This window comes from Danio rerio, chromosome 7 (assembly GCF_049306965.1).
Source record: "Danio rerio strain Tuebingen ecotype United States chromosome 7, GRCz12tu, whole genome shotgun sequence".
In the NCBI taxonomy this organism is placed as follows: Eukaryota; Metazoa; Chordata; class Actinopteri; order Cypriniformes; family Danionidae; genus Danio; species Danio rerio.
This window is the reverse complement of record NC_133182.1, coordinates 10,071,336-10,097,078: the sequence shown is the minus strand read 5'-3', so window position 1 is coordinate 10,097,078 and position 25,743 is coordinate 10,071,336. Positions and strand designations below refer to the sequence as shown.

Sequence of the window (25,743 nt, the reverse complement as noted above, 5' to 3'; positions counted from 1 at the left end):
AAATGACGGATGCTTTGAATGGCTTAAGTCGTGTGACCTGGTATTTCTAAACACTTTAGTCACATAACTTGGGCATTTCAAATCACCTTAGTCACATGACCTGGGTGTTTCGGATCGTGCTTCAGTTCAGTGTTTCAATACACTTGTGCTTCAGGATCTCGACACTGTGTTTTTGACCTCTGCTTTGTTTAGATATTGCTGCCAGTTAGCTCTCTGCATCTCTCACATGGTTGTCACTGAAGCTAAGCAGGGATGCGCCCGTATCCGTGTCAGTATCTGGATGGGAGACCACATGGGAAAGCTAGGTTGCAGCTGTGTTAGTGAGGCCAACCGGGGGTGCCCAACCTGTGGTCTGTGTGGGTCCTAACACCCCAGTATAGTGTAGGAGACTATATACTACTCAGTGAGCACCGTCTTTTGGATGAGACATTAAACCGAGGTCCTGACTCTCTATGGTCGTAAAAAAAATCCCAGGATGTCCTTCGAAAAGAGTAGGGGTTTAACCTTTAATTATCCTGGCCAAATCTGCCCACTGGCCTCTGTCCATCATGGCCTCCTAAACATCCCCATATCATAATTGGCTTCATCACTCTCCACCGTCTCCTCTCCACCAATCAGCTGGTGTGGGGCAACATGGCTGCACCGTGTCATCCAGGTGGATGCTGCACACCCCCCCATCATTGTGCAAAGCGATTTGAGTTTCTAGAAAAGCGCTATATAATGTAAGGAATTATTATTATTATTATTTTGTTGTTTTGCCGCCCTGACCATTCGCCTGGTTTTCTGACTAGGCTTTGAATTACCTACATGCTCCAGTTTGCCCCTGTTTTGACCATTGCCTGCCTGATCTCTTAATAAACTGCATTTGGATCCTCAACTCCTTTGTTCTCTTACTCTTTACGAGTACACTTTTGTCAGTAAATTTAGGTGTCTTTTTTAATATTTATCATCTGAAATTAGGGGCGACACAGTGGCTCAGTGGTAGCACTGTCGCTTCACAGCAAGAAGGTCGCTAGTTCAAGCCCCGGCTGTGTCAGGACTCCAGGCTGATCAGCTGGTTCTATCTGTTTTGTTTGTTTGTATTAGCCACATGTTCCTTTGTTTGTGCTTCTGATTGTTTCTCTCCACCCCCTCGTTCTCATTCATTTAGCTGATTTGTTTCACCCGTCGTTGCTCATTTTCTCCTCATTAGCTCGCCTATTTATTCTCTTTGTTTGTGCTGTCCTGTGCCAGATTGTTGTTTGCTTCTGACCCTGAAACATCAAATATAGGTGAACTAATTGTTTGTAGTTAACTTTTTTCTGTTTGACTCCAAGTCTCTCTCACTACCTTCCCAGACTTTCTGCGTAGTCCCTGGCTTGCCCAAAGTCTTTGCTGTTGTGCTGCCAGATTTACGAGGTCCTGGATGCTGGCCTGGTTCTGACCATTACACCTGCCTCTGTTTCTATTGACAAGTCTATTTTTTGTTCCTGGATATTTCCAGTCATTCCCCCAATTCCAGTCATTGAGCTGACCATCTTCTTGAAATAGAAATGACTTCTTTTTTTAATATAAACACTTTATTATATTATTTTACTTATTGAAATAACAAATTAAAATATATTGTTGAAATGCAAACAATCATTCTTTGCTCTATAGACCTTTTTCATGGCTGCTGCATGGAGGGCGCCATAGCGACCAGCGTCTTCCGGTAGAATGCTAAAAACTTCCGTTTACAGCGTGTACAACTGGTAATTTGCTCTCCGAAAATGGGTTTCAATAACGTTTTTAATGAATGTTTTTGTGACACACAACTTAGAAATGTGTCTGGTAAAGCCGTTATAATCTGTCACATGTGGTTCAAGCGCGTCAGAAATATGAGAAAAACGTTCTCCTAGTTCTAGCTAAGCGGCTCTTTAACACACACGCACACACACAGAGAGAGAGAGAGAGAGAGAGAGAGAGAGAGAGAGAGAGAGAGAGCAAACCAGAGTACTGGCATGAAACTTAACAGGTATGAAAGTCGTGCAATTTACAAAAATTACCAATAAAAGTCTGTTATTGATACTCTGCTGGCTGATTTGCTGTACATTCTAATCGCGAGTCGTTTGTGTTTTATTAAGTGTGTTGTTTTTACGAAATGACACTATGAAATGATACTAGCCTATATTTTCACTTTGTCGCAGTTATTAAATCAGTGTGTCAGTGGCACAGTACAGGCTACGTGTGTGTGTCAAACATTTTGGTGAACTACATTTGTTTGGGCTGGTTATATATTTGAAATAAAGAGAAAATGTTGACTTTAGCGATGACAAGGGTTCATTAAAACTGCAGAAGATGCCGTCTGACAACGAGGGGAAAATGCCTCACAGCAGTTGTTTTCCATCCTATTAGATCGCATTTCTTTAAATGATCAGTCCAGGAGATGGTGCTGATGGACAACAGTATTAGTTCAAAAAAGATAAAAGCAGGTAAAATAGATTAAAACTATCGTTTCAAAGCTGTCCAAATGTGACTGTTTACACGCATCAGCTGCTGACCGGAAGTTCTTCGCATTCTCCTTGCGCATACACGCAAAGCATAATGGGTAATTTTGCGTTCCAAGAAAAAGGGCTATATATCAGTAAAGAAATCATACAAAAACAAACAATTCCCCTTGTATAGAAGCCCCCAACGTTTGCAGTATCATCAATGTAAACATGAGGTTTCCTGACTGGAAATGGTTGGAATTATACGCAATCTCCCCTCTTTTAAACGCAGCTCGAACACATTTTTATCATTATGCATTTGAACGTATTGTGCTGAATGACCCATTGGGTATCATTCTTCCATCATTAGCTCACAGTCGTCCTATTTTTATCCACGTTAGACTGTATGATCATATCTAAGCGCCGCTGCAATGAAAACACCAGCGGGTTTGTTTTGGAGAGCATATGCACTGAGCTCAATGGGAGGAGCGCACTTTCATGTCACTTCAGGATCTTCGGCTGATAATAAAAAAATACATTTATATTGTTCAGTTCTTTCCCAAAAGACGGAAGACAAGACTCAAGCTGTTATATGTTTACATCTGAATGAATCCTGCTAGTTTAACATTAAGTTAAACATTACAGTGAGGCACTGCATTGCTTTTTCATGCACCTATCAAGTTTGACTGTTTTGGCTTTTCAGTTTGTTCATTCATGAATTCATTTTCCTTCAGCTTAGTCCCTTATTTATTAGGGGTCACCACAGCGGAATGAACCGCCAACTATTCCAGCATGTGTTTTACGCAGCGGTTGCCCTTCCAGCTACAACCCAATACTGGGAAACACACTCTCACATTCACACACTATGTGCAATTTTGTTTACCCAATTTATGTCTTTGGACTGTAGGGGAAACCGGAGCACCCTGAGGAAACCCACGCCAACACAGGAAGAACATGGAAACACCACACAGAAATGCCAACTGGTCTAGCTAGGACTTGAACCAGTGAAGTTATTGCTGTGAGGCGACAGTTCTAAACCACTGAGCCACCGTGCCAGCCTCTTTTCAGTTAATTGTAAGAAAAATATACAAAACAATTTGTGCTCCTCAACTCTCCTGTTTCCACCAAAACTGTTCGTTGGAAGCTCTACAGGGGCAATATACAGAGCTGCTATAGCCAAACCTTTGGTCACTCTTGCCAATGCCAAACATTGGTTTCAATGGTTCCAGCAGCGAAAATCTTGGGTTGGGGACAATGCCAAACATGTATTGTTCTCTGATAAGTCCACCTTCACTGTCTTTTCCACATCCGGGAGAGTTACGGTGTGGAGAAGCCCCAAAGAAACATACCACCCAGACTGTTGAATGCCTAGAGTGAAGCATGGGTGTGGTTTAGTGATAGTTTGGACTGAAGTATCATGGCATTACCTAGGCCCAATACTTGTGCTAGTACCATTATGGAGGACCATGTGACCCAATGGGTCAAAAATTGTATCCTGAAGGTGGTGCCATGTATCAGGATAATATTGCAACAATTCTGACAGTGGTTTGATTAACATGAAAGTGAAGTTGAACCTCTCTCATGACATTTGCATATATGCAAATTATTGCACATTCCATTAAATGATGCCATTTTTTTTTCTTATTTAAATATAACAATTAACACGAGAAAACGCTGTAAAAAATTCTGCTGCCTGAAATGCTTTAGTTAAATTAAATGAACTACTCTAGTCAACTCAACATCATTCGGCTCAGTCCCTTTATTCATCAGGGGTTGCCACAGCGGAATGAACCTCCAACTTATCCAGCATATATTTTACACAGTAGATGCCCTTCCAGCTGTAACCCAGTACTAGGAAACATCCATACACACTCATGCACACACACACACACTGCTGCCAATTTAATTTATCCAGTTCACCTATAGCGCTTGTGTTTGAACTTGTGGAGAAAACCGAAGCACCTGGAGGACACTCACGCTAAAACAGGGAGAACATGCAAACTCCACACAGAAATGCCAATTGACCCAGCCGGGACTCGAATCTTGCTGTGAGGCAACAGGCTAACCACTGAGCCACCGTGTTGCCCCTGGCTCAATTTATAAAGTTAGATTTTGTAAAACCTAAACAATTTTGTCGAAACTTGATTAACTTCTTAAAATAAGTGGCATAAATAAATATTTGTTGTCTTGACTTTTTTACAGTGAAAAGAGAAAAAACAAAACAAAATATGTTAGGAAAAACTAAAATAAATTACAGGTAAAAAAAGTTTGCATTTCTTAATGTAAACAATCACCTGGGAAAGTAAGCTAAATACAAGTTGTTCATTTTTACCCTATTTACATACAGTGGCTTAATGCATGCAATAATAGCTGTAAATCTGGATAAAAATGAGGTTTTGGTAGAAAATGTAAAGCGAAAGGGGGGAAGCACGCAGGCTCAGTGGTTAACACTGGGCTAAAGCAGCAGAAGACCACACCGGGTGCTCCTCCTGTCAGCTAGGAACAGAAAACTGAAGCTACAATTTGCACAGCTTTTGTTGGTGTCGTCAGTCTGGCAACCTGCTCTTGCATGTGTTTTGAATCAGACATGCAATAACTAATTCAACCACTGGGTGTCAAACTCACATACTGCATCTTTAAGTAGGTTAATTAAGCAAGTTAGAGTATTCAGGCAAGTCATTGTATAACAGTGGTTTGTTCTGAAGACAATCTGGAAAAAATTGCTATAATATTGACCTTAAAATGTTTTTAGATAATACTGCTTTTATTCCAGCCAAACTAAAACAAATAAGACTTTCTCCAGAATAAAAATAAATATAGGAATACTGTGAAACATTCCTTGCTCTGTTAAACATAATTTAGGAAATATTTAAAAAAGAAAAAAAAAAATCGCAGAAGGGCTAATAAAATTGACTTTAAAATAGGTAGAGTAATTACCCAGAAAACTGTGTGACGGTTTGTCCTCCACCACTTTGATTCTCCGAGCTCCCACTGGAATCACAGCCGCCTCGATGTAGCCTTCATGAGTAGAAAAACAACAGGAGAAACAGAAGAAAGAGGCCAGATTTCACAACAGCTGCAGGTGTGTGTGTGTGTGTGTGTGTGTGTGTGTGTGTGTGCGTGCGTGTGTGTGTGTGTGTGTGTGTGTGCGCGCGTGTGTGTGCGTGAACATAGTGATAAACAGTGTATTATCCTGGCCAATCGGAGCAGACATAAATCATCTCAATCGTCAGTCACCGTAATCAAATGCTGAATATTTTTTGTCATGTCCATATTTTTAAATTTAGAAAGAACTATATACTTCTGATATACTGTATAGTATTGCATGCATATTTTAAAATAATGTATAACAGCACTTAAATGTAATATTTTGTATATGTTTTTACTAGATATAAAATTAAGCTAATTAAATACAGGAACCTGCCCCTATTTTTGATACATTAGATGTATATATTATATATTTATAATATGCATTTATATATATTTTTTGTGAGTCAGTATTTACTGAGTCAGTAAAGGACCACAGACACCTGCATCAATGCACATATACATAGCGAACTCCTGGAAATCATACCCGCCATCATCATCACAGAACAGCCAATCTGTAGAGTTTATAGCAAAATATTTGTCCTTTACTGCATAGAGTTCATTAAAATTGAATCTAAACACCATTCATTTTTATTCCAGTAGATTTTTTTTTTCAGTTGAATAAAAATCTATTTAAAAGACTATTTTACATATTTATCAAAATAGTTACCAGTGTTTGCATGTCCTTTACTGCATAGAATTCGTTAAAATATAAGTAAAATAACTTTTATCAAAGGTTGATTTTAAAAAAGCACCTAAATAATTTTTTAGTAATAGTAATTTTGTAATTTTTTGTTGCCCCAGTTGAATAAAAGACATGTTTTTTTTGTATATTTTATTATTCAGATATCTTTTAATTGATATAAAAAAATATCGTCTCGAGAACTCAATCGTCACGTGGAGAAAGCTCATCACACCCCTAATATATATATATATTATATATATTTTTGCTATGAAGCTCTAAATTGTGTTCAGGTACATTCTGTTACCACTGATCATTCTAGAGATGTTTCGGCAGCTTCACCTGTTGTAAATTTAGTTGATTGGACATGATTAGAAAAGGCACACACCTGTCTCAGAAAGGCCCCAGGGTTGACAGTGCATGTCAAAGCACAAACCAATCATGAAGACAAAGGAATTGCCTGTAGACCTCCTAGATTGGATTGTCTTGAGGCACAAGGCTGGGGAAGGTTACAGAAACATTTCTGCTGCTCTGAAAGTTCCCATGAGCACAGCGGCCTCCATCATCCATAAGTTGAAGATGTTTAGAACCACCAGGACTCTTCCTAGAGCTGGCCGGCCATCTAAGCTAAGCTATCGGGGGAGAAGGGCCTTAGTCAGAGAGGTGATCAATTACCCGATGGTCACTCTGTCTGAGCTCCAGCGTTCTTATGTGGAGCGAGGAAAACCGTATAGAAGGACAACCATCTGTGCAGCAATCCACCAATCAGGCCTGTATGGTAGAGTGGCCAGACGGAAGACACTCCTCACCTGGAACTAGCCAAAAGGTATCTGAAGGACTCTCAGACCATAAGAAATTAAATTCTCTGGTCTGATGAGACTAAATTTGAAATCTTTGGAGTGAATGCCAGGCAATACATTTAAAGAAAACCAGACACCACTCATCACCAGGCTAACACCATCCCTACAGTGAAGCATGGTGTTGGCAGCATCATGCTGTGGGGATGTTTATCAGCAGCAGAAACTGGAAGACTTTTTAGGATAGAGGGAAAGATGAATACAGCAATGTACAGAGACATCCTGAACGGAAACCTGCTTCAGAGTGCTCTTGACATCAGACTGGGGCGACATTTTATCTTCCAGCAGGACATTAAGCCAAAGCACACCGCCAAAATATCAATGGAGTGGCTTCACAACACATTGATGAATGTCATTGAGTGGCCCAGCCAGAGCCAAGATCTAAATCCTATTGAACATCTCTGGAGAGCTCTGAAAATTGATGTACACTGTCGCTTCCCATCCAACCTGATTGAGCCTGAGAGGTGCAAAGAGACTGCAAAGAGGAACAGGCAAAGAGGAATAGGCAAACATTTCCAAAGACAGGTGTGCCAAGCATGTGGCATCATATTCAAAAAGACTTGAGGCTGTAAATGCTGCCAAAGGTGCATCAGGAAAGTATTGAGTAAAGACTGTGAATACTGATGTACATGTGATTTTTCAGCTTTTTCAGTTTTTATAAATTTGCAACAATTTCAAAAAATCTTTTTCCACATTGTCATTCTGGGGTATTGTGTGTAGAACTTTGAGGAAATAAATTAATTGAATCCATTTTGCAATAAGGCTGTAACATGAAAACATGTGGAAAAAGTGAAGCGCTATCAATACTTTCCGGATGCACTGTAAATATACATATATCAGAGACTATTATAGTTGTAGTATTTATTCATTCATTCATTTTCTTGTCGGCTTAGTCCCTTTTTTAATCCGGGGTCGCCACAGCAGAATGATCTTTTACCTTCTTGCTGTGAGGCGAACGTGCTACCCACTGCGCCACTGCCTCGCCTTGTAGTATTTAATAGATCATATATTTATATTTTCATGTGTTATATTTTCATATTTTTAATGTGAATACAGTTTTTTAATAATTTATATTTAGTTTTTATAATGTTAAACAAAATGAAATGAAATGGGAACGTTTAAACTTGGTTTAAATCTTGTAATATTATATTTTAACTTATTATATTTGATATTTTACATAATATTATACTTTACATTATCCATTATGCTTAGTTTTTTAATTACCATACTTAAATATAAATCATAAAGTGTGTCAGAGTTATTTTTGTTAAAGCATTAGTCGACTGTGATTGAAAGCAGGGCATTTTTCTCTTAAGAACACACACACACACACAGACACACGCACAATTCCCCTTTCAAACACCACTGGGATACAAGTGTCTGGGCAGTAATGATAAAACAAATCTGCAGTTCTGTTTGCACACACACACAAAGGCCACATTCAGAAACGGACGCTAAACTTCATCCTCTCAGACTCATAAAACACTGAACAGAAGGAAATATGTTTGAAGGGCTGATAATGGCACACAAACTGCTGATTTGTATGAGTACACCAGTAATAGGCATCAGTTGAGCTCATTTCAAGAATAGACCTTTGTCGGCGAGATTTTACAAACAGTACCGGTTTAATGAAACATGGTGCTTTATTTTAATGATATAAGCGGACAGTCTAAAGCGCACAGTGCAGCTACACTTAAGTCTGGTTTATACTCGACGCGTCCACTAGTTTGCTTGAGTGCACATGGCGAATGTGAGATCATCGCGAAAGTTCGTTTTGGGGGTCCAGTTTGGGGGCCACAGAATTTCATCCCAGTTATACGCAGACGATGTTTTTCTGTTGGCTTCATCGAACATGGACCTTCAGCATGCACTGGGGAGGTTTGCTCCACCGGAAAAAGGTGGTTTGCCATCTCCAGGTTGGAGGAAAGTCCTCACCTATATCACTAAAGCACTTTTTAAATGACACCAAAAGACCTCTGCATCATTGACATTAGACCAGCTTTTAGTTTGTCAATGGTTCGATCTATTTCAGTAGCCTCGAAATAGAAAATGCTTACAAAGCCAGCCCACCCATGGGTGCACAAATGGGTGCAAATGGATGTGCTATATAATCAACGTGGTGCAGGACGTGAAAATGATACCTGCGCTTGGATGAAATGAGCAAAGACACTTGTATGATAGAGCCCAATTTGTTTTATAGCAGAATAGAGATATTGAGTCGTAAGATGTATTGACCTGTGCAAAATACTTTGAAATGTATTTACTATTTTGATTCATTAAGAATTATGCAATATATCAAAATGTGCACACAAATATGTTGATGGTGGATGGATAAGTGGACAAATTCTGATTTTGCAATGACTTTTTATTATGACATTTATAGGCCTTTTATATACAATTAGACACTAATAATCTTTCACATATTTACCCTTTAATTTGACATATTTACATCCCTGTGTGGGTAATAAGCAACAAGTTTGCACATTTTTGTGTCACGGTTGTGGATCTATCTGCTCTTCATTTGAAGTGTCTGCGTTGTGTGACAGTTCATTATTTATGGTATGTGTTTCTAAGTGTGTGTGCTTCTCTCTCTGTGCTTGTGTGGGACTCGCATGCCTGTCAGTGGGTGTTTGTTTTCGTGGCATCAGCTGAGCGGTCACATGATCCTTGTTACCGGAACTATTGCGTGTCACCGCTCGGCTGTTAATCAGCGCGCTACAGGTGTAGCGCATTTTTGTGCCTATAAATGTTCAGCGTTCCTGTCTCACTTTGTCAGTTCGTTGTATGCTCACGGTGTTTTGTCTTTTGTCAGGATCCTCTCGCTGATTCTCGCTGGTGGTGAGTGGCTCGGTTGCTTCCTCGTTTCACTTTCAGATGCTTCCGGTTCCTTTGATGATGACTGTTTGATTCACTCTGTTGACGAGTGTCATGAACTTTCTATCGGCGCTGCCGACCCAGATCGCTACAGTTATTCCTGCTAAAAGACTGTGTACTTCCAGCCACTCACCATTTTCTCTGTCTTTTTCTGTGATCTTCATTAAAACCCTTTCACTTGCAATTGGGTTCCACGTCCTGATTACTGAGCGTCACATTTTGAGCCACCTATTGGTGCAATTCCCTAAAGCACTTTTTAAATAGCACCAAAACAACTGCTGCATTAACTTTAGATCAGCTTTTAGCTGGTCAATAGCACAGTCTAATTCTGTTGCCACAAAATAGCAACAGGCTAACAATGCGCCTTAACACACTCCCTTTTCAGACTGGCGCGCCAATGGGTGCACAAATGGGCGCAAATGAATGTGCTAGACCTGTGGTGCATATCTAAAGCACTTTTTAAACGACACCAAAAAAACTGTGTGACGGTTTCTGATTGGGCCGCACAATTTAAACAAACGCACCAATGGTGAACACCTAAATCAATGACGTTGTGGGGGCAGATGAATTTGTTTTTTAATAAAAACGGAAGTGAGAAGGTGTTTGAGGTGTGTTGTGTTTGCTGGAGGAAGTTCTGAGCGGAAGTGAAGGTGAAGCGAGTGTACCGAAGGAAGCGACGTGCAGAATAGCGGGGTGTCCTGAAAAGGTGATCCAAGTGTTTGTTTGGGAGCAACGGACCGATCTGCACTGTGGGTTCTCTTGCTCCCAAACAAACACTTGGATCACCTTTGCAGGACACCTTCACCTTCACTTCCGCTCAGAACTTCCTCCAGCAAACACAACACACCCCAAACAGCTTCTCACTTCCGTTTTTAATGAAAAACAAATTAATCTGCCCCCACAACGTCATTGATTTAGGTGTTCACCATTGGTGCGTTTGTTTAAATTGTGCGGCCCAATCACAGACCGTCACATTTCCCCCCCTAGAGAAAAAACAACTGCCAGTATTAGAGAAGTTGGAGAGCACTTAAAAAACCCAGGAATTCAGAATCTTCATCAGAAGATTCCTGGAACATTTCCTGGAGCCGTTTCGCTTGAAGCATCTCCAACTCAGTGGCAGTTGGGTAACATGGTTTTAAATTGTAAACATGAGCAGTTCTCACATCTAGACCGGTGGATTCTAGTGCAATTCTGTAAGTGAGGGGACCCAGCTGCTGTATGATACGGTATGGTCCCTTCCACTTAGGGGCCAATTTGGCGCTGAAACGTTGTATGGCACTGGATTGTGGAAAGTTTTTTAACCAGACACGGTCTGGTTCTTTGTATGTGCACATCACATCATTGACTTTAGACCAGCTTTTAGTTTGTCAATGGTTCGATCTATTTCAGTAGCCTCGAAATAGAAAACGCTAACAATGCCAGCCCAGCCATGGGTGCACAAATGGGCGCAAATAGATGTGCTATATAATCAACGTGATGCAGGATGTAAAAATGATACCTGCGCTTGGATGAAATGAGCAAGGACACGTATAATAGAGCCCAATCTGTTTTTATAGCAGAATAGAGATTATTGTGACCTAATTTAGATGATTTGAACCGTGCTTCAATCTCCAATCTGCTCCAAGTGCTTCAAGATAGTTACTATAAAGTGTTGCACTGTGAAAATAAATCCAATAAATAGCAGTTTTACTGTATATATTTTGTGATCCATGTTTTTTCCCCCATTTATTTATTGCATTAGGGGCCCTTAATCTTTCTTCCAACAACTTTTAACCTTGAAAAGTTGGAAAAAGTGACTTTTATGAAAAGTTTAAAGTGATATATTGTCTAGATTGGTGTTGTATATTACGCAATAAAAACCTTATAATAAACTGCCAGTACATTTTCTGTAATTTTAGTCTTATTTCACTATATATTATTACTACGTGACAAAAATGTCAACAAAGGTCACTTTGTTAAACTGTAGAGTTGATGTTTAGCATCAAAAGTGGACAGAACAGAAATCAACATCCCATTATGCAATTCACAACTGTGAATAAACAGAAAACCCAATTGGTGCATCACAGAATACAGAAACTGTTAATAGACAGATATATTTTTACAGTGTTGTTACCTTTACCGCCCCACACTTTGCACCAAATACTCACCGTTTTCCTCAAGTTCAGATCACAAACATGCGGTTAGACAAAAACCATCACCACAAACCACCCGAGCATCCGCCAGATTAGCGTAAAACACACCAACCCTGATCCAAAACACACACATACACACTCATTCACATGCACCGCATCTGGACGACCTGGAAAAACCGACTTTCACCCTTCAGTTTCCATTTGGTTGTGTTATGGAAACTCATTGATCGTAAGCTATGAATGCTGAGGATGGAGATGTAGGAAAGATTTTCTGCCAATTGCCTGTTCATTGGCCCCTCCTGGAAGATGTAAGAGAAAATCTAGCCATGACTACCTTTAGAAAAGACAAGGTATTTGAGCGAAAGATGAAAATTACATATAATTGTCTTTCTTCTGTGTGGTATGGAATGAAGCTGATGTTATGCTGAATGTTCTTACAAGGAAATTAGATAGTGATTTATAATACAATGGCAAAAAAAGCAAAAGAAGAAAAAGTTTCATGGTGCTTTTATGATATTTCGGTTATTGCAGGAGCTTTGCAGTATAAATCATCATCCTATTTCCTTGTATGAACAATAGAAGCTCTTGCTTTTGGCTTGACAGCTATTTTTCAGCTTCACAGAAGAAAAGAAAATTATACAAGTTTAAAAAGAAGGCAAGTAAATATGTCTTGTCGTCGATCCTAGTTGTAAGAGCAACATATAATAACTTGACTTCTAGTTGATCATTTGGGAAAGTGGCAGAAGGTCGATTTTTCTGATGTATCATCTGTTGAACTGCATCCCAATCATCACAAATACTGCAGAAGTTTGGTGAAGGAAAGATCATAGTTTGGTATTACATTCTCTCAGCGACAGATCTGCAGAGTGAATGGCAACATCAACAGCTTGAGGTATCAATATATTTGTGCTGCCCATTACATTTAAAACCACATGAGATGGCAAATTCTTCAGCAGGATAGCGCTGCTACTCATACTTCAGCCAGTTCCTGAAAGCAAAGGTTAAGGTGCTCCAGGATTGGCCAGCCCAGTCACCAGACATGAACATTATTGAGCATGTCTGGGGTAAGATGAAGGAGGGGGCATTGAAGATGAATCCAAATAATCTTGATAAACTCTGGGAGTCCTGCAGGAGCGCTTTCTTTGTCATTCCAGATGACTTTATTAATCAGTGATTTGAGTCATTGCAGAGATGTATGGATGCAGTCCTCCAAGCTCATGTGAGTCAGACACAATATTCATTCTGTTCCCACTGCAGCATGACTTTATATTCTTTACTCTACATTATTTCTGTAAAGTGACAATACTTTTGTCTAAGCAAGTCAGAGCTTACTGTCCTAATTAAATCATTAAATATCAAGGCATGATCATATTTTATTGTGGTAAAATAAGCGTAATCCAGAGGCCTTTGCTTTTAATATGAGCCACTTCTGATACCAAATGATCAGCTAGAAGTCAAGTTATTATTTGTTGTTCCTAAAACTTGGATAGGTAACAAGATTATATATACTTTACTATTTAAAAGTCTCATGTTATTTTGAAGGAGCTCTTATATGCTCATATAGGCTGCATTTGTTTGACTAAAAATACAGCAATAAAAATAGAAAATGGTTTTTAAAACCAATTAATTCATTAACTAATTATATTTTAATTTGTTCATATTTTAAGATACTGTCATATAGAAAACACTATTTTCATTTATTAGATATAATTTATTTCTGTGTGGCTCCAGCGATAGTAAGTTTGTTGTTCCTGTTCTTGATCCTGATTCCTGCCGTAGTTTCTTGTTTTGTTTGTTTAATTGTTACCTTGTTATTTTGAACTTTGGACACCTTGTTTTTCTGTTTACTGCACAATCTCTTTATTAAACTGCAATTGGATCCTACAACTTTTTGTTCCCCGTTCCTTCATCAAATCGTGACAGAAAGCCTGTCTTATTGTGCTCGTGATCCTCTTTTTCTTTTGCCCACGCGAAAAGCTGTTTTTGTCAGTCGTGCTGCTTCTCGATTCTAGGATCACATTTGTACACATATAGACAAGCGGTCATAAACTAACAGTCTATTCTAGTGACGACGAGCCCGCACTGGCGAATTAAAAATGAGTTTCAGGAAGCCAAGCTAGTGGAGTGGCTGTCTAACCTGCCACAACCGAAATCTACCCGCATTTGGCGGGTTGGCGGGTGTTAATGTAAAGCCCTGACTGCAAGTGAAGTTTCAAGAACTAATTTCGAGAGGAGCATGTGATATGATTGAGCACAACTGGCCACTCATCTGTAATCAGTAATAATCCAATCAGAGTGATCCTAGTTCACTATAAATGGATCATTTTCTCTGTACTGCTCTATCTTTGTTTTGGAAGAATCCCACCTTTCACTCCATCTCCTCCTTTTCTTCCCTTTTCTAAAGGGGGAGCTCTCGAGACCTACCTGATCTCGGATCTCCTGATATGCTTACTGACCGGGCGGGAGCCCTGAGCTCAAATATCTCTGAGCTTAGGGTTCTCTCCAAGGACAGCATACCAAACCTGCTATAAATGCTAAGCATATCTAAGTGGGAACTCTTGAAGTATATATATTTCAAACCTGTGGGAAGCACTGAACCTTAATACCAAAATTATCAGTTACATAATTGCTTTCCACTGGTTACAATTAGTGCTTCTTGAATTGTAGTAAAGGTCATAGATCTTTTTTTTTCCCTGTCACTCATGTAAGCTAAACTGTACTCAAGATTGATAGCCATGATGGTCTGTTTTACTTCATCAATCTACTGTAAGTCAGAATCTGTCATCCTCGAATCCAAAAATGAGAATTTGCAGACTGTGATATTGAATTAGCGTCCATATGATTGTAACATTGCAAAATCACAAGACTTCCGATTTGGTCCCTGACAGCAGGAATCATACAGTGTGGCTTCATATAAAGCAGATCTGCTGAGAACCGCTGGCGATGTCTTTAGTTTTGTCCTGAATGGTTCCCTGTGGTTGGGAATACATGCATATATTCCCTAACTCAGCAGTGGAAAGGACGATGATGGCCTGTAGCTGGAACAGCTGGAGACCGATGGGACATTCGCTATTAAAGCAGTTCTGGGAGACACACGGTGACCTTGAAGTCATCCGGACTGGATCCAGTGCATAACAGATGACCCGGGAGAAGGAGTATAATCAATTCGGAAAAGTTTTAACATGATTCAGAATGAAAGAATATAGTCTAAAGGTGTGTTGTATACAATGATTCAAGTGTTAATGAGTGTTAATTCCATAAACACAACCAGATAGAGAACACAAACACACAAACACACATCAAACCATGCATCTTACATGAGAAACACTTGAGAACAGCTCTGGGTTTTGACATCACGCATGTGGAAACCTTCTTACAAAGGCTATGAGGGACTGAGAGACACAAAACCAACATGATCAATGGAGGAGGAGGATGCTCGCTGTGCTTTCCATCCCTCTCTACTTCATCAAGCCCTCCAAACTAAAGACAGCTAGACAGAAAGTGTGGCGGTGGTCCGACAGAGAGACTCGTGTATGATTGAGTCTAGGAGAGCCGTTTGATGACGTACCGCAGCCAGACTGAACATTTGTAATCATGTCAGATGAACACAGATGATTCTGGGATTGTTTTCTGACTCACCCATTCCTTTGGAGTGGTTGAAGTCTCCTTTGATGATCCTGCAGGATTTGCCGTCACCGTTGCAGACGCCGCATCGGTCTTCTTTCGCAGATGATCCGATGATGCCATCACAGCCGATTTTCTGCAGAGTAAGAACATGGAAAGAACTCACGAGTTAACACACTGAGCACAATAACTATATACAACCCCAGCAGGCACACAACATCATTAGACGTTAGATCAGGTTTGATTTAGGTCGTGATGTCAGGTGACCAAAATTCAATGTCTAGTCGGTGTCTAAGGACAATTTTATTTTGACATCCAATAAAGACGTCTAATTATGTTGATGTTTGGTTGATTTTAGGTTGTGCTGGAAAGTGACCAAAATCCAACGTCTGATAGATGTCATAGTGATAACGTTCAAACAACGTCAAGGTAATGATTATACGTTGATATTTGGTTGATTTTAGGTTGGACGTTGGACATTGACCTCAACTCGATTTTACTTTCTAAACATAATCGAACGTCCCCACGACTTTGGGGTACAACGTCAATATGACGTCATGTTGACATGCTGTGCCTGAAGGGACGGCTATATTTATTTATTACTTTATTTTTGTCAGAAAAACACACAAGTTTACATAATGCTGGTTGTGTCTGTAAATAACATTTCGATCAAAGACCTAAACCCTAACTCAAACCCCAACTCATTTCAATGTTATCTAAGACAGTGGTCCCTAACCTTTTTATCACAGTGGACTGGTCAACGCTCAACAATTTTACTGCGGACCTGGGGGGGGTAGGTGGTTCGTAGATTGCTAGGCAACCATCAGCCTTTTCCTCTTACCAAAGATGTCTGTTTCTTGCTCATTTTGCTGCTTGTTTGTTGAATTTGATTGTTCAGACTATAATAAATAAAACGGAAATAATTAATAATTTCTCATGTGGCCCGGTACCAACTAATCCACAGACCTGTACCGGGGCCCATTGCCTGGTGGTTGAAGACCACTGCTCTAAAAAATGAAAAGTAACATTGTTCAAATCTTCTTTGTGTATTATAAAGGTCTAAGCACATGTTCGGCGCATCTGCACTTAGGCCTTGTCTCAATTCACTTTTGCTGTTTTAAGGATGGGAAAACAGTTGCCACAACAGGCTCATGGTGTAAAAGGGTTGTCATTACTCTCTTAATGACTTATGGTTGTTTTGTTTGTTTATGTGTCAACTCGATTTTCCTTTCTAAACAAGACCCACTGTCCCCACAATGTAGGGGGAAAACGTCAATATGACGTCATGTCGACATGCTGTGCCAGAAGGGACGCTTATATTTATTTTTGCTTAATTTTTGTCAGAAAAACACGCAAGTTTGCATAATGCTGGTTATGTCTGTAAATAACATTTCGGTCAAGGACCTAACCCAACCAATCAGAGTCTCACCCCTAATTGTGTTTAAGAGTGAATTGTCTTATCAAGTTCGCTATTTACTGTACATGGTGGACTTTGAAAGAAGAAGAGGTTTTGAATGCTTCGCTAGCAAGGAAAATGATCAGTCTGTGTATGAGGTAAATAAAAAAAACATCTACAAGATAATGGGAGAAGGTAGCGGTATTATATATATATATATATATATATATATATATATATATATATATATATATATATATATATATATATATATATATATATATATACTCACAGAAATCAGTCAAGTTTGGTGAATTAAAAATCATGGTTTGGGGTTACATTCAGTATGGGGGAGTGTGAAAGATCTGCAGAGTGGATGGCAACATCAACAGCTTGAGGTATCAAGATATTTGTGCTGCCCATTACATTACAAACCACAGGAGAGGGCAAATTCTTCAGCAGGATAGCGCTCCTTCTTATACTTCAGCCTCCACAGCAAAGTTCCTGAAAGCAAAGAAGGTCAAGGTGCTGCACTATTGGCCAGCCCAGTCACCAGACATGAACATGACTAAGCATGTCTGGGGTAAGATGAAGGAGGAGGCATTGAAGATTAATCCAAAGAATCTCTGAGAGTCCTGCAAGAACACTTTCTTTGCCATTCCAGATGACTTTATTAATAAGTTATTTGAGTCATTGCCGAGATGTAAGGATGCAGTCCTCCAAAGATATTTATATGCTGCTGTGCATAAAGTATAATAAGCAATGTGTAAGATACCTATCACTAACACTAAATAACACCAAAATATACCTGCAAACCAATTTATGTTGGTCAACTTATGTTGTTTGCTTCAAAAAAGCATGCATCAACAATGCAACCTAGCACACCTTCTTTTCAGACCAGCCTAAAGGGGCAAAAATGTATTTGCTATTTAAAAAAACATGGCACAAAACATGAAAATAATACCCTCGCTGAGCTAAAACTAGCAAACATTAAAACACTTGCATTGTGCCTGATGCCGCATTGCACCAAGTGTATGATATTGCCCCTCTGTGATGTCTGTGAATGTAAACAGTTGGGGGAAAAAGTGCTTATGTATCAATATAATTGATCTGTGAAACATCAACAACACACTATTTGCGCAACTAAACCAGGCATGTATTGAGTGGAAATGTTTACAACTCAATACATTGTGACATCTTCATTCCCAAAAGACAACTGAGGACTGCAGTGCAATGGAAAGAGCATTACTGACATACAGAATAACTCCTTCTAGAGTGACTTGGTGCTTTGAAAAATCCCCAAATTGTTTCTATGATCAAATAGCATTGCACACTAAAGAAAGATGAAAGTGTTAAAAGCATAATAGGCCCAGTTTAACAGCCTGACCGAAGCAGAATGGAATAAATAAACAAGAAAAGGTCAGTGAAATCATACCCAATCGTTGGATTTCGGTCCTGGCTCTGATCATCCATCCACTCCCTCTGGATGTTTCTGACACAAGAGCTGCATTCAGAGCGTGAATATGAGCGCTAACTCCAAAACTGGACTGCTGGGATTGTGGTCAGGACAAACCAGGACAGGATCTGACCCTGAATCTGCTCAGGCTGAGTGTTCTTTATGTTCAATGTTCAGGCCTTATGAATCCCTTCACTCTCTTACAGTAACCACATAAGTTTATGCGTGTGCGTGTACTGTATATATTTTATACAGTTTAGCAGGGCACCAAATTGTACATTGACATATTAGCTAGGGGTTCACTATAAGGGTGGTTTACAAGGATATCCCTTGTGTCCAACACTTCCATAGTTTGTATGGCCCAATCTAGTTATGAAAAGTCTGTTTTTGTCACATTCGTTATTTATTGTACATGGTGGCTAGGGCTGGGCGATTTTTCGATTAATTCGAATTTACATTTTGACGATGATTTAATTTTATATTACATCGAGAATGGCGACTGTAGCAACGTCAGTAGTATACTGATGGTCCTTAAAATTCAAAACGCTGAAAAATCATACTTAACGTGATCTTTTGATGTTCAAAATGATAAATGTAATTGATTATTAAATTGAAAAGTGTTTGAAAATAGCTTTTATTTGATTATTTAGGGGGTAGGGGTGGGTTAGGGTCATATAATTAGCAGTTTTTACAGTTTTAAATACATTACGCCTATGGAGAGTCCTCATAAAACTTGACGTTAAGTGTGTGTATGTGTACTTGTTTATATGTTTTATGAGGACACATAATTGTATAATGACATTGGTATGTCCTAGGTGTACATTTTAAATGTGGTTTATGAGGACAAGCCTAGTGTCCTTGCCAGCAGGCACAGGAGATCACAATGACGTCAGATTGACGTTGTACCCCAATGTTGTGAGGACATTGCATTTTGTTTGGAAATAAAACTCCAGTTGATGTCAGAACTCAATGCCAGGCTGACGTCAATGTCCGAAGGCCAACCTAAAAATCAACCAAATTTTAACATTTAATGACGTTACAGCTTGACGTTGTGTGGATGTTACCACGATGACGTCTATCAGATGTTAGATTTTGGTTAGCAAACCTGACAATAAATGTCATTATTTGTCGTTAATATGACATTGGTTTAAGATGTGGGCTTTAAGATGTTGGATTCTGGTCTCTCTCCAACACAACCTAAAATCAACAAAATATCAATGTCATTTGACGTCACGACCTAATTCTAACCTAATATTAACATCTAATGACGTTGTGTGCCTGCTGCATTGTAATTTAAAATGCTTAAATGTCAGACTTAACACTTAAGTCTTTTGACATTTAAATGTGTCACAAGTTAAGGTAATTTTACCTTAAGGTAAGGTCATAATATAAGCAAATGGGTGTCTTCAAAAACCACCAATACCAATGTGCGTGCGTGTGTGTGTGTGTATGGGGATGTGTGTTTTGTTTTAGTGCACAGTCAAATCACTTCCAGACACGCTGACCTGCTTTTTTTGGTGGTCCTGCTTTCTATTAGCGGAGGCGGCTTGCAGAATGTGACCTCCTTTTAGTCGTGTGCTCTTCCAGTGGCCATTGAGCTACAGTGTGTAGCTTTGACAGAAGAAGCAGGAGTCACATTGAAGCTGTCTGAGTAAAGCAATGCATCTTTATCTGACTAACGACTTTCGCCGTCAGTCTTTTGTTCGTTTTTATTGCTACCTTTCTTTGCCAGTTTAACCATTTATCAGTATTCCTGTCTGACTACAATCAAATGGCTTTCGATTTAATTTAAAAACTGTTATGAAAGGATTTATAGTAAACCACTGTCAATAGAACTGAAGTAGAAGATGAACTGGGGTGATCTCTTTTTTTTTTAAACATTTATGTATAAATATGTTTTAATAAAACAAGGATTGTTTCAGTGCATTTTTATTAACACTGACAATAAAGATTGAAGTTGTTTATATACTGTATTTTACACTTGCATTGTCATTTTAATTAGTTTTCATTCATTGATTCTTTTTCCTTCAAATAGTTCAATTCTATTTATTTTTATTTATATAGCGCTTCTTACAATGTAGATTGTGTCAAAGCAGCTTAACATGGTTTTAGCAATGTCCAGATTTCAGAGTTGAAGTTCAGTTTAGTTTAGTGTGGTTTAAATTTTTACTTCTTAAAGTTCAAACACTGAAGAGCAAATCTACCAAAGTGCAAGTCAACATATAGAATTGTCCTTTATTTATCAGGGAACGCCACAGCAGAATGAACTGCCAACTATTCCAGCATATCGTCACCTTGGAATTATAAGGTTCTATCTGCGTTCTGAATGATTTTGAGATATTGAGCTTTAAAGTTTTTGCATTCCATAGCAAACAGTATGTGTGTAATATTTGTTTTTGTAAATAAAAGTCTTTAAATGTAAACAACTTATGAAAAACATCCCATAATGTAAAAAAGTTGTTGTTTAATAAGAATACGTCAATAACTCAATTTTGACAATAATGTCAGATAGAACTTTATAATTCTAAGGTGACAATATGTTTTACGCAGCGGATGGCCTCCAAGCCGCAACCCAGTACTGGGAAACACCCATACACACTCATTTACACATACACTCATACACTATGGCCCCAATTCATATTGCATGAGTTTGAACTGTGGGGGAAACCGGAAAACCCACGAAAAACACAGGGAGAACATGCAAACTTCACACAGAAATGCCAACTGACCCAGCCAGGACTCGAACCAGTGATTTTCTTGCTGTGAGGTGACAGTGCTAACCACTGAGCCACCGTGCCACATTATTTGTTTTTTTATTATTTTCAGTAACATTAAATTAATTTTTTTGATAGTAAAATCATATCCGTTTTTTAGCTATCATTTATTTTGATTTAAATTTGTTTTAATGTTTTAGATTATTTTAAGGTTACAATTTCTTTGTAAATGTTTATAAAACTATTCCTATGTAAAAAAAAAAAAAAAAAAAAAAAACCTATGGTTTCTACATCAAATCTTAATAAATGTTGTGAAAAAGTAAAGTCTGTACCAAGGTAATTTACGTAAACGAAAACTAAATCTAAGACTAAAACTATTGGTCAAAAACTATTTTCGTTAACTGAAATAAAATAAAAAAATTTGCAATAAATGAAAAACTAAAATGAACAAAAACTAACAATTGTCACTGAAAAACTAACTGAAATAAAACAATAAATAGGAAAAAATATATTTTAAACTAAAATTACAAGTAAAAATGTTAATAGGTTAACTCTAATAAACTATAATTACTAAAACTAAATTGAAGCTAAATACATAAAAACTAAATATTAATGTGTTCACAAAATAAAATTTAAACTAAAACCAACAAAACCATTAATAAAACATTTTTTAAAAAGTATCAAAAATAACAATAATAATTAAAAAAATTCTAAACTATAATAACCTTGCTCTGCGCCCCTGACAGGTTTAATCTCCCTTAAATTCAGTAAGTGTTCCGTTTCTTACACCTAAGTCCTACATATTTCACATCAGCCTTCTCAAATTGCAGTTTCATATGTGAAGACTGCAGTCAATCCCACACCTGTACAGTATGTGGTTCTGATCTGTGTTTTCTTTGGCACGGTTGACCAATAATGTGAGTTTGAGACCAGAATTTAGGATTTTTTTGGTGGAAAAAAGAACAGCTATAATGTGGCAAATCTGCTTAGAGCCATCAGTGACAGACAACCTTACACTTTAAACCAGGGGTCACCAATCTCGGTCCTGGAGGGCTGGTGTACCTGCAGGGTTTAGCTCCAACTTGCCTCAACACACCTGCCTGATTGTTTCAAGTCTACCTAGTAAGACCTTGATTAGCTTCTTCAGGTGTGTTTAATTAGGGTTAGAGCTAAAATCTGCAGGACAGTTTGGTGACCCCTCCTTTAAACAAATAGTTCAGAAAAATCATTAAGGGTGTATTTAGAAATGTTCTTTCTTTAACTTTTATACATTTTAAAAACCATTTTGGCTGTTCATTTAAGACATGCAATTTTTTTTTTAAATAATACTATTATATTACTGTAGCTCAAACTTTGGAAACTTTTTTTTAATATGATGTATACATTAAAAAAAAAAAAAAAAAAATTCAATAATATTAATACATGTGGTTAAAAGAACTGCCTGAAGAGCTCAGAGACAGAATTGTGGCAAGGCACAGATCTAGCCATGGTTACAAAAACATTTCTGCTGGACTTCAGGTTCCTAAGAGCACAGTGGCCTTAAATAGAAGATGTTTGGGATGACTGGAACCCTTCCTAGAGATGGCCACCAGCCAAACTGAGCTTTCAGGGGAGAAGAGCCTTGGTGAGAGAATTAAAAAAGAACCCAAAGATCACTGTGGCTGAGCTCCAGTGATGGAGTTGGGAGACAGAAAAAAGTTGTAGAAAGACCAGTCAGGGCTTTATGGCAAAGTGGCCTGACAGAAGCTTCGCCTCAGTGGAGTTTGCTAAAAACACCTGAAGGAATCCGAGATGATAAGAAATAAGATTGTCTGATGAGATAAAAGCCCCTTTCACACAGTGATAACGGTAAATATCCGGAAAATTTCCGGAATGACTTTACCGGTAAATTCAAAAAAGCGCTGTTCACACAGGCGAGGACGTTACGGAAATTTTCCGGAAAAGAGCATTTACACATCCATCGCAAAATGCCGGTAAATTCTGACATCATTAACCAGAAATGACCTCTAAACGGCTGCGCTTGTGTTTGTAAACATTTGACTGCATTACAAACTCTTTGGATGGATCAGTATTGATTACAACTCCAATGAAAACATATAGAGGAACACTTTCGCATGTCGAGATGTTCATGATATGTGTGTGTGCACACGCAAAGCTTGAAGATAAACAAACAACGGATTATCATAAACATTTTATCGATAATTATTTACACAGTTAGCGTTAAGAAGGAACATAGAAACGTTATCTGACTAACATCTAGCAGCTAAATGTGTCTGGAAAAATATTCAAAGACTTTTATTCTCATAAACCGCGTGGAGGTGAATGCGTCTGACAGTTCTGATTGACTAAAGCAGGCGTCTCATGTCAGCACGTTCTAGACGTGGACACGCTCTTTCCGGCAATCTTCCTTCTGCGTTCACACAGCGCAGCATTCCGGCAAATTACCGGTAATGTTACAACTTCTCTTTCCGGAAAATAGCCAGAACGAATTTACCTGTATTTTCAAAAAGGGCCTGTTCACACATACAACCTTTCCGGAAAATTGCCGGTAATTTTCCGCAAAGGTCTGTATGTGTGAAAGGGACTAAAGATAGAACTTTTTGGCCTCAATTCTAAGCTGTGGAGAAAACCATGCCCTGCTCATCACCTGTGTAATACAGCACCATCTGTGAAGCATGGTGGTGGAAGCATCATGCTGTGGGGGTGTTTTTCAGCTGCGAGGACAGGACAACTAGTTGCAATTGAGGGAAAGATGAAAGCGGCTAAGTACAGGGATGAAAGCCTTCTCCAGAGTGCTCAGGACCTCAGACTGGGTCGAAGGTTTACCTTCCAACAAGACAAACTGACCCTAAGCACACAGCTAAAATAATAAAGGAGCGGCTTCACAACAATTCTGTGACTATTCTTAAATGGCCAAGCCAAAGCCCTGACTTAAACCCAATTGAGCATCTCTGGAGAGACCTAAAAATGGATGCCCACCAATGTTTACCATCCAACCTGACAGAACTGGACAGGATCTGCAAGGAGGAATGGCAGAGGATCCCCAAATCCAGGTGTGAAAAACTTGGAGCTTCTACTAAATACTGAGCAGAGGGTCTGAATACTTATGACCATGTGATATTTCAGTTCTTTTTTTAATAAATCTGCAAAAATGTCAACAATTAAGTTTTTTTGATTGTGTGTTATTATGGGGTGCTGTGTGGACATTAATGAGAAATGAACTTAAATGACTTTAGCAAATGGCTGCAATATAACAGAGTGAAAAAATAGGGGAATTTGAATACAATGTACAGTCTATAGTAACTTAAAAGGTCAGGTTGAGTTTTCATTAGAAAAATAAAATAGAAACAGTAAGCTAAAAGGCATTGCTGTTGTTAGAAGACAAAAATAATAAGCAATAAATAAACATATAAATAAAAAATACATATATTTGTTTAAAACACACCTGGCATTTTCCGTTCACACACAGGTCGCTCTCATAAGGTCCACATGGCGTCCCGTCCAGCACCCGTTCTGCCACTAACACTGGGGAATCACTGCCGACGGGTGTGCAATACAAAGCACACGGCTTTTCTAGGAAATAAACACACATGAATGAAAACATACTTTAGCATACCTAAATGGTATCTCGCATGTACATGCATCAGATTTAATGTGCGTATTTGTTCTCCAATTTCCTCACAAATGTTGTTTTATAGCATTCACTCTATCAGTCAATCGAGCTTTGAAGCTGAAGGAGGCACAAGTGTGTGTGTACTTTCCGCCAGAACACATGAAGTGCACTCACAGTATTACAGAGTCTACTTAAGAAGATCACAAGCTCGTTTCTGAGTGACGTGTTGTGATTTAAGAGCTGAACCTGGTGCTCCTTCGGTCTGGCGAAGATGAAAGTTGCAGGGTTTGGTGCTGATGGAGTGAATGTGGGTAAGTGACTCTCGAGTGTTTAGAGTTTGTTTCTGCTATTGTGCAGGAAAGTACAGCGAGTGCTGCTGCGTTACGACTGTCGTCACAAAGTGGAGAGCTTTCAGGTGCACAGGACGCGGTTTGTGCTGGTTGTTGTTTATTTTGTTTCAATATGATTTCAGGAAATGAGTTGCTATCATAGCAAATAAATATTGTGTATTAAAGTTATGAAATAGAAAACATTGTTTTCCGATAAAAATGATACTTCAGAATATTACAGTTCTGATGAATGAGAAAGAAAGAACAAACCAATAATGAACATATGGAACAACACATTATAGAAAGAAATAACAAACGATGGATGGATGGATAATTAGACGGACGGACAGACAGATAGATGGATAGATATACACTGTAAAGATGGATAAATGGATGGATGGATGGATATACACTGTATAGGATGGATGGATGGATGGATGGATGGATGGATGGATGGATGGATGGATGGATGGATGGATGGATGGATGGATGGATGGATGGATGGATGGATAGACAGACAGACACTGTATAG

At 38.8% G+C, this 25,743-nt stretch overlaps 1 protein-coding gene across 5 annotated transcripts in view; it reads right to left on the bottom strand.

The window, feature by feature from the left end:
* adamts17 (ADAM metallopeptidase with thrombospondin type 1 motif, 17) overlaps positions 1-25,743 on the bottom strand; it is a 334,091-nt gene that overhangs the window by 100,704 nt on the left and 207,644 nt on the right. For 3 of the 5 annotated variants that reach the window (XR_012383118.1, XM_073908057.1, XM_073908059.1), the window contains exons 14-16: positions 24,715-24,842; positions 15,719-15,839; positions 5,385-5,465 (exon numbers count right to left, since the gene is read on the bottom strand). Coding sequence is in view for 4 of the 5 variants with exons in the window: in XM_073908057.1 (XP_073764158.1) it covers positions 5,385-5,465; positions 15,719-15,839; positions 24,715-24,842 (330 nt within the window). In the remaining variant the exon portion in view is untranslated. Of the gene's footprint in view, positions 1-5,384; positions 5,466-15,396; positions 15,472-15,718; positions 15,840-24,714; positions 24,843-25,743 lie in introns of all 5 variants that reach the window. The other 2 variants (XM_073908056.1, XM_073908058.1) reach the window with 1 other exon arrangement.